General features: G+C 40.9%; 1 protein-coding gene across 1 annotated transcript; it reads right to left on the bottom strand.

Moving 5' to 3' along the window:
- Positions 1 to 479: 479 nt before the first annotated feature.
- On the bottom strand, positions 480 to 9,586 carry LOC110976080 (atrial natriuretic peptide receptor 1-like). Its single transcript, XM_022229051.2, has 6 exons — positions 8,075 to 9,586; positions 7,742 to 7,872; positions 5,482 to 5,631; positions 3,887 to 4,022; positions 3,209 to 3,303; positions 480 to 2,698 (listed from the first exon to the last, which is right to left on the bottom strand). Exons 1-6 carry the CDS (start codon positions 8,736 to 8,738, stop codon positions 2,654 to 2,656), a joined length of 1,221 nt encoding a protein of 406 aa, XP_022084743.2. The 5' UTR covers positions 8,739 to 9,586; the 3' UTR covers positions 480 to 2,653.
- Positions 9,587 to 9,931: the final 345 nt, after the last annotated feature.

The raw sequence follows: 9,931 nt of genomic DNA, 5'->3' as shown, positions 1-9,931 counted from the left end.
TCAACATAATCTTTGTGTAGTTGCGTTGACATTTTGATGCCAAAGATAGACCGTTGGCCAGAAATCACAGCTTGCAGGTTCGTTGAGAGTTTCGAGTGGCAACTTACTTTTTACTCTAATAAACACCTTACATACTTTGAATCAATATTTTGTCTGTTGCCATCCGGATGTTTTGCTCTTTAATGTGAAAAATGACGGTATAAAAATGTGAAAATTCTCGTGTTTTGTTCGCCTTTTTCCAATGTGCCAATATAGGGCGCTGTCTCCAACCTCGATCCTTTATCAATTTGAGCTCATGAAATGCCACCGTTGCACCTGGGTACAAGCAGCACTCAAAGTGAACATGGCGCCGTACGTGAGCATACAGGCGTTTGCCGTGTTTACGACGAATCAGGAGAGATTTCACAATTTACAGAGATAAGTTGGTGAAAATATGTGACAAGTTGTGAGCAGTGGAAACAGTTTGATGGATAGAAGAGAGATGTTGCTCTGGAAAACGTAGAAATAGCCAAAAACGAGCAACCTAAACGGAGTGTGGCTTCTCGGCCTCCCAAACATGCCAAAATTCCATTCAAAGCATATCGCAATAATCGCATGCCAAGCGTTTGCCAGTCATGTTAGTTTTAAAATGTGCTTCTCCTTTGTGTCCTTGGGATCTAGGTTTGTCTGTGTCAGGTAAAATACTGATCATTGTGCTGGTTCTGATTTAAAAAGCAGATGCAATTTCAGGAAAATAAAAATTATTTCTACAATAATTATTTCTACAAAAACTAGGTGAAATTTCTTGGGGGGGACCGGATTCCACAACATTTCCGTGCAAATAAAATCATGACACTTGATAGTCGTTTTTCTAGTTACAGGTCTTTCCTAATTCTGGATCGTTTGAATTTAAAACCGTCTTTTTGTGCTGTTCTTCAGTTCGCATTCGACGACAAGTTCTATTTGAAAGGTAAACAGGTAAAATAGGCCTATATTTGTTTTCAAACTTTCTGGTTCACACTTCGACATTTGAGTTGGTTAAAATCATTAGAACAAAAAAAAATCAGCAACAATTTACATGGTGATGGTCACCCACTATGTGTGATTCTAAATACTTTTTTCGTATTCGACAGCCATAGGCCTATACACGTTTACAGCTAATCAAATGAATTAGAATTTCTGTTTTCAAAATCGGCTGAAAACTGAACACATTTTTTTTTTTCAAAATTTGAATCGCACGTTAAGTGCACTCAATACAGGTACGTTACAAACTCAACTATACTGACCTAGCAGAAATGTGGCGTAATGGGTTTGTCAGTGCGCGGCATGGGGGTCGTATTGTTGACAGCTTGCTGTCCATCTGATAAAGTTTAGTGAAAATTTACACATGTTCTACTTTTTAATTTGTGGGAATTAGTTATGGAATTTTTATTATGAACTTCTTTCTCTAAGAAAATTTCCTTTAGAAAATCAGCTTTACTAGCTTGTTGGCTGAAAAATGGATTTTCGCCCGATTACTTTTTATTTGTGAAGAAGTTTTTGTCGCAATCAAGAACTGCAACCGAACCAATAATAGTATGAAAAGTAAGTCAAAATTAAAAGCTCAGAATCGGAAAATAATTTTTGCAGTATCTCCAACTTGCAAGGTGGTGGACTACTGACCACATTTCATTGGAATTTGAGAATTTTTTGTAAATGCAAATTGAGTGAATCACTTTTGCGATCTGAAATCAGGAAATAGAGTGTATATATACAAGGTACTTCACTTCAGATTTCACTAGATAATATTACGAATATATTCCTCCGAGGAAGCACATACGTCAATTTTGACCTATTTCAGCGCGTTGTGACTAAAAACATTATGGTACCTTGGGGCATATCCTTGAATGAAACATCTTTGCGTTTCATAAAATGAAATTTTACTATTCTTAACAGCGTGTTCCCCAAAAGACGATTAAAAAACACTTTCCATTTATGGATAAAATGTCACGTTACGGTATATATGACTTGTAGGGTTTAAAGGAGGACACTCTTAGCGTGGTGATGCTTTTGATGTCATCTGATTTTCTTGGCGAACCAGTGATATAACCAAGTGAACAAATGCACTCAACATGTATCCCAGCTATACTGACTCCGAAGTATTAATATTCCGCTGAGAAGATCTTTTCGACTTTTGAGTGCATTCAGTGTTGAATAAACAGCAATAGACTTCAAAACGTAGCAAACAAACACAGAAACCATTCAACAACTAGGTAACTGAAGCCTTTTGAGATGCTGCGAGGGCAACAGAATACTGAACTGGAGTGTCCATTCAAAACCAAACGATGTTACACTTCAGAAATGCTGACAAGGAGTTTTAAAGAAAACACACAACTACACGAAAAATCTTCAGTCGGTTTGCCTGTCTTTGGGCAAAACAAATTCAGTTCCCTTAACCTTTAACTACTCTCCAACTTATTTTCTGTATCATTTGCAATTCTTGATAAAAAAATCTGCCTCTTACACCTCCATATATCTTTCTGTGGATTGCCAATTTAAAAAGAATCAAAACAATGTTTCGTACATATTTTGCCAATACCAGAATGCTGAAACAAAAAAAAAAACTAAGCAAAAAAATGGGAATAATAATACGTCATTATAGTAGCTGACAATCGGTCTCTTATCTCTAGTCGCGTCAAACTCTTAAGGAATCTGCAGCTTCGTCGTGCGTAAAAGTGACCTGCAATTGAAGAAATTTTGAAGAGGTGAAAGTAATCTGCTTGGATGCAAAAACTACCCCGTCCAATCCATTAATTAAGTGTGATTGTGTGGGGGAGGGGGTTAATAGGATTATTTTGCTCCCTTGGTAAAACTATCACTCTTTCCACTTTAAAAAAAAAGCTTCACCAGGCAACACTTCATTTTAAGTTGTGGGGCCAGTCAAGACACCTCTTTTCTGTTCTGGGTCCACTATGAGGCAGAGTGGGTTTTGTAAAGAGCGCAAGTCGGGTTGATCGGGTCCTGTGGTAGTCGTACCCACCCACCCTGGATCGGGGAAGAGAAGTGGATCCTATCTGGTCATGCCACTGAGACTTTGCAAACCAATGGACTAGGCATTAGCTACGCCCGCTGAAACAACCCTTGTGAAAGCACGGGAATAATTCGTTTGTATGGCCAGTTTTGTGAATGGCCGTTTGATTTACCTTTAGCAACTTGCAAAAGAGAGTCGTATTCACTTGGCCCTACTTACATTGAAGTGTCCAGGGTAATCGCCTGTCATTAGCAACATCTGGTTGACCATCAAACGGTCTCCATCATTACCAATCTTAAAGGTCCCTGTCAAACCTATCGAACATACACAAGTATGACTACGCTTAATCCATATTGCCATGACTACGGCTAGGGACTGGCATCAGGGTAGTATTAAACAAAACCATTTCAACGAGAATTCTTAGTCCCTCCGCAAGACATAACATTTCTACAGCCGAAACGTATACCGTAAAACGTTACCATCAAAAGTGAGTTTACTAAATTCAGATATGTGTGTTAAAATCTTCCGGAAACGATTTTAATCCCAGCGACTCCAAACACCGCTGCAGAACAGGGGGTTAGCAGCATTACTTGCTGATTGTCAAAGTACAGAACAGCAATGTGCAAAGTCGACAACATACCAATTCTGCCACTGAATTACTGGGTGGATTCCAAAGTCGAAACGGATGATAAATTTTCTCCTCATTTGAAAATAAATACATACTTGGAAAATATTGAATTGGGTTGCTTTTTTTCAGCACGATCAATTTGTCAACTTAGCCACAGGCTGATCCGCACAAATCATTTAGTTGTTGGAAATCACAATGAGGCTATACTGATTCGTATAACAACAAATCATAAATTGGAGGGAATTAGAAGCACCTGCACCGTGACCAACCTTCAAACGTGCGATTCCACATCTTCTTTGTCACTGATCTGCCATCCCTTACGTCGCCGCCCTCTGCCACGATCTCATTAATGACGTCTGCATACATCAGAACGGCATCATGAGTAGCCGCAGCCACCACGTTATCCTGCACGGACAGAAGAGATCTGTTTATATAGAGCATTGCCTTTTACCTGACAAATTGACAAATGCCATGAAAAAATATGTGTATACTAAGGACAAACATTTAAAACCATTTTTTCAGAGAGCAAAGACTGCCCACGCCTATAGAAGTAGCTGATTCCACTTTTCAGCGCCATTATGGAGTCAAACCTTTTGCCCTGTACTCTGAGCTCGGCGAGGAACTATTCTATAACAGACCCCATTTCCAAGGAAGGTAATTTTGTTCCCAGGGCCACCTCATTTTCAGCTTTGTTCCAATAGTAATGACAGGCTCTGCAACTCTCTTTTCTACCCATATCAACGTCTCAAATTGTGTTTCGGGATCCTCACCACCGTGTTAAATCACAGGGGTGGTTGAGCACGCATAGCCGTGGAGGCGCATCGTCAGACACAAGGAACAAGATTGCAAGGATTGGTTCATTGATCATTGCAACACATAAACTGGTACCTGTTCTGTACGTATAGTCTAAACGTACGGGCCAATAGCAGGTACCAGATTTTTTTCCGTAGGTGTGTGAGTTAAGAAACATGAGTTATTGTCAAGCCTACGGCAGAACTTAACTTCAATAGACCTCTTCACTAATAAATTCAAAATTATGCACGCATGCACACAAATGGCCTTGACCGCAAGAAGTGTGAGCGGGCCATTGAAAATGTACAGGGTGCGACTTCGATGATCATTTTCTCTCAGGTTTTCTGCCTTTGTTCACTTTTTCTCTTGAGAAAATCACATTAATCTCGTTTTCGCTAATAGTTTCTAATATAAGTTTCTAATAAACTGGAATTTATAGTGGATTAGTCCCGTCCCGTACGTAATCTCCAGACGTCTCACAGGCGGAAACAGTAGTGGATAATGATTCTGGAGGATTCCTGCTGGTTTTATGTTAATGATGAAATTAGGATATAGCATTCCCACACTGCAACACTGTCACGTGAGAACATTTGGAGAAACTTTAAGTGTAGGATGGATTAACACTCCCGAGTCATTTCCACGTGCAACACGATTTTCAGACCTATTTACCTACAGGAGTGGGGCTGGGAGGAGGTAACCGCTTCCATTATCACAGGGGTAAAACATTATTGAAGTTTGTCTGAGAACCATGCGTTCGGCTGTCACGTCCGGGAAGTGTTTTGTGTAAGTATTATCTCTATAAATAAAAAAGCGATTGCGCAGAGCTAAACTAACCACGGACACCAAAAGTTATAGTTAGCCAGCGGTTTGAAATACTATATATATATATATATATAACGGGGACTAGTCAAAGCAACATAGAAAACATTTCGTTGTCTTACTGTGCATGCCTGAGCGTACATGGCAGCACTAGTAAAGAATCCCAGGTCTGGAAAGTTTAAATTGATGGAAAGTGGAAGGTTAAATTTCACATAACATTCACGTGTTCCAAAAACAACAGATGCTGGTATACCTCGACCTGAGTCTTGCCGTACAGAGCCTGCTGGCGTTCCCGTAACTTCCTTTGAAATTGCTGGTACGCTTCGTCAGAGTTTGGAAGTTCTGGGCGCAAGACGACTAACGCCTTCATGGCCTCTGTCTCTTCCTTGCTGAGGCTCTGAAACTAAAACGAATAGGGCAATGCACAAATCGGACGGTTGTTGGACAACTGCTTTGATACAGTTGTAGTTGAACCGTGAAATTTGACAGGCAGTCAGAGACAAAAACAGTCGCCGAAAGATAGATTAGGAAGATAGTGGATTTAGGGTTTGATTATTTTTTGATGAATAGTAAGTTCGTATTTGTGCAGGGGTGTAGAGTTACCTACACTAGAAAACGGCTACCCATTTTTTTTCCTGTGCAAATTAAGTATAGCGCGCTCATTGTCCGTTCCACAGCCTTTGGTATACTCGTTTTGCAACACACCGAGGGCAGCTTTAGCCCTTCGTCAAGGCCTTCGTGGCTGTGTGTGACTGCAAAGGCCTTTTCCAACTTGATTTTGAGGTTTTTGTGGTGAATTATGCATAACCTTTCTGATATGCCTTATTCATAAATTTCATGTAAATAGTTGAACCAGATCTCCGAAATAAACGGCATCAACTCCAAGGCTTACGGAATGTTTTCATCTGGTTTTACATGAGGGCAATAAGCAGTGAGATGACAACTATGATACTTATTGGTAGGGGATGGCGCTGACGTTGGGGTAACACTAAACAGCTCATCAAGGCCGAATGGTCAAAGCAAAACGGCAGTGCTTGAAATATGGAGCTCTTACCATATTCCGTGGTTAGAGACAAAAACGTCACGCCTACGTACAGATGCTTCATGTAGCCTAACGCTACAACGGTTTTAACTCGGCAAGGTAAAGTTTTCCAGCAGCATAATTCTAAAGAACTGTTCAAATACTGCTCAGGCAACCTGACCTGCACTCAAGGCCGCCGACACACTTGACGCGCTCGCCATCTTTTGCATACTTTCAAGTTGCATAATAGGTTAATGTGTGCTGAAAATTTCGCCTATGATTGGTTGAGATTTTTGCTCAAAATCAAAAACATAAAGAAAAATATAAGAAATTCCTTACAAGTTGGAAAAGGCCTCGTGGCTGCGCCAATCGTGCATGTGGTCTCCGGTCTAGCTGCGAAGGCCTTGACAAAAGGCTAGGGTAGCTTAGGCTTTCGTCCCAGGATTGTAAGAATATTTCTTGCTGTGTCTGAGTCGAGCTTAAATTTCAAACACCGCAAAATTATGGCATTTCTATGCCAGAAATGCACAAAGATCAGTCTCACGAAACGCAACAACAAATTCCACCTCATACGCACTTGTAAACAAATTAATGAAAATTGTACTTGGAACTATTGCAACTGAAGTGACACTTTATTTAGTAGAAATAAAAATATTTCTGGTGTAGCAAATTACTTAGAATAACTCAGGCGCAGATCCATGGAGGAATGGGCTCAACTCTCCTCCTGATAAGTTTTAGCTGTTCCAGCAGGTGTCTAAAACAGCTTTTGTTTTCGTTATTTTTTTTTAGCTTTTTCACAAGTTGCGAAAAAGGCATTCTTTTTGTCAACTTTTTTTTCTTCTTCTCCCTGTTCGTCCCTCCAAATCCCGTTTCTTCTGTACACAGTTTTTTTAAGCAGCACTTTAGTCCCTTTGCAAGTTCGGATCTTTATCAAAGTTGCCTCAACCAAGGGCCCTATAGCCTAAATACGTCTCAGAGTATGACGTCGTGATGACTTTATCACCTTTTTTTGAATTGAGTTTTGAATATTATTTGTTTGTCATAGGTTTTGCAGATAAATACACACGGAAGTGTCATAGACCAAAAGTGACATATCATGTGATGATAACGTCATTTGGTGACAAGTAATGTGACAATTAAGGTTCACCATTTCAATCATAACTTCTGAGGTGCAACGTTTCAATGAGTATATTTCCTAAAGTAGTGAACTTAAAGAGCAGAGTGTAACATGCCGCCAATGCCAGCCTCATTTCTTTCTGTTTCGGGAAAAAAATTCTCGAAACAGCTTAGCGTTTGTCTGGCGACAAAACAATTATTCTGTTTAATTTTTGTGGCCTTCATCTGAAGGTTGGAAGAGTCTGTAAAAGTCAAAACCAAATAATATTTCGTGTACCGTTAAGAAGAAAATAATAACCAATAAAATGGCCTCTCCATTGGCGCCAAGTTATAATACCAAACCATACAATTCCTGACCAGTGTTGTAGCTAGTTACCTGGGAGCTCGTGTGCCAACTCTCTTTCTCGAGCGGGTACCAGTACAGAAAGGTGTGTGATTCCGCCTTGTAGCCCAGACGGTAGGCGTGACCCATTATGTCACGAACAGGGGAGGTGCAAAGGAATATTACTGAAAACAAACAAAACAAGGTAGGTAGGTAGGTAGGTAGGTAGGTAGGTAGGTAGGTAGGTAGGTAGGTAGGTAGGTAGGTAGGTATATATAAAACACTGTAGAAATAATCCCCAAATTATAAGATCCTCAAATTTGAGAGTTTACCCTCGAATATTCTGTTTGAGTCCCGCAACAGTGTTTTGCCCAGAGCCATACTCACCACTGCTCCACGTAGCAGCTTCCTCCAGTGCCTGATCAAGAGTACTGTAGTTGTTGGCGAAAACCTCGATCACAGTGACCCCAGCAGCTTGAAGGGCAGCGGCTATAGAGGATGGGACACTGTGCTCAAAGAAACGGGTTGTTTCGAATCCCCGTAGCACTACGCAACTTGTCCACTGGTGCTGTTGAAAAATTTCAGCCAGGTATTTGCTCACCGACGCCAGCTTGGGGAATGTGCGGGTCAGAGTTGCGAAACGCGCCTTGTCTGCAAGATGAAAAGAACTGGCAGCGGCGGTGATCACCGGGAGGTTCCAATAAGCTGCCATGTCAGCTACGGCTGCCATCTCCATGCTCTTGGATGGACCAAGGAAAGCATCTACTCCATGATCGTAGTACATGGATGCGGCTAGTGCCCCTGAAGACCGCACAGGGCGTGTGCAGCACTCATCGGTGCTGATGTAGGACATGTTAAAGTTCTGGTACTGGCCAGTTTCCAATCGTCCAGCAACGGTCTCAAAGGCGATTTGGGCGGCCGGAAAAACATAGAATGTACCAATAAAGGTGTCATGCTGGGGCCAATGGTGCAATATGCCTACTTTGACATCGACAATGGCACGAACTACCATCACAAGAAGCGAGAAGGTGGAAATCAGTGCTACAGACATTGTGCTAGACACCCTCGTGCTATGCCGATGCGATATATCGACCTTTCCCCTGAAAACTCGCAGACGGTTATCAATGCCAACTTCTTATGCAAAGCAATGACTACACATGTTCGGTTTGAATGGTTCCTCGATATTTAAATCCAAATGAAAGCTATAAATTGCTACTTTGTATATTACCACAAATTTTACATTAATTTTATACACCACCTGCTTGTTAATCTGACGAATGAGATTGTATCGTGCGTGCGCATTGATAAGGTTGATTAATAATGAAACTACATTTTCAACGGTGGAATTTGCCCCGCGCTTCTTTACGGAGGTTTGAATTTGGCAATTCGTCGTGTAAGTCTCTCTTTGTTACGGCGATCTGTAGTATTGCGATATATTGCCATACTACTCATGCTATGGCGTCAAATCGTTGTACCATATGGCGATAATCGCAGTATTATTCCGTTATTTTACTGCCATATACTGCCTCCTGATTAGTTTCTTTATGTATGTACCCTGCTGTAGGTCTGTGTAGCTGGTGTAACATCCGCCATTAGCCCATTATAATGCTTCAATCATCAGCCATTATTATCCTAGTTACGTGCTTCGAGTACAGCAAAAGAACGGTGTATTTTATTGTCGCATGCTCTGGCAGCACCAATTGCACGGTATTGTACTGACCTTCCAATATGATACTTGCATGCGCCAGAACAGAAGTGTTTTGTCCGTGTCTTTATCCATATAGATGAACGTCAGTTTGGCAATGTGAAAATATCCTCAGCAACTGACTTACAGATCAACGAATTTGAGTGGAATTGACAACGTGTAAAGACCAAATGCTTCTCTCAGCAGATTCACAGTGTGTTTTGGAAATACGCTTGTGATCTGCCTTAATTTCATGCCTGAGTGACTGGCTGGACTCCACTGTAGTGCTATTATTTGGGACAGGACACATAGCCTGGTAGAGTTCATGCAGTGAACAAATGTGTATATGAGCTTGTATGCAGTACACGTATAGTGGCTAGGCAGCCCAGGGAATTTGTGCTGTCACCTTTGGTGAGTTTAATTTATGTTTCATTTAGACAGTATGATATTTTGATCATTATATACAGTATGACACAGTCATTCGTCAGAAAATATGTCAGCAGTAATTGCCAGTCAAACTTTTGGTAATAATCCTCGGATTCATGCTGTTTGTGTAATCC

The sequence above is a fragment of the Acanthaster planci genome, linkage group LG07 (assembly GCF_054643075.1).
Source record: "Acanthaster planci isolate LZ-2023a linkage group LG07, COTS_SCS, whole genome shotgun sequence".
Lineage (NCBI taxonomy): Eukaryota > Metazoa > Echinodermata > Asteroidea > Valvatida > Acanthasteridae > Acanthaster > Acanthaster planci.
Note: the sequence above shows the minus strand (reverse complement) of the source record. Positions and strands in the feature narration are given on the sequence as shown.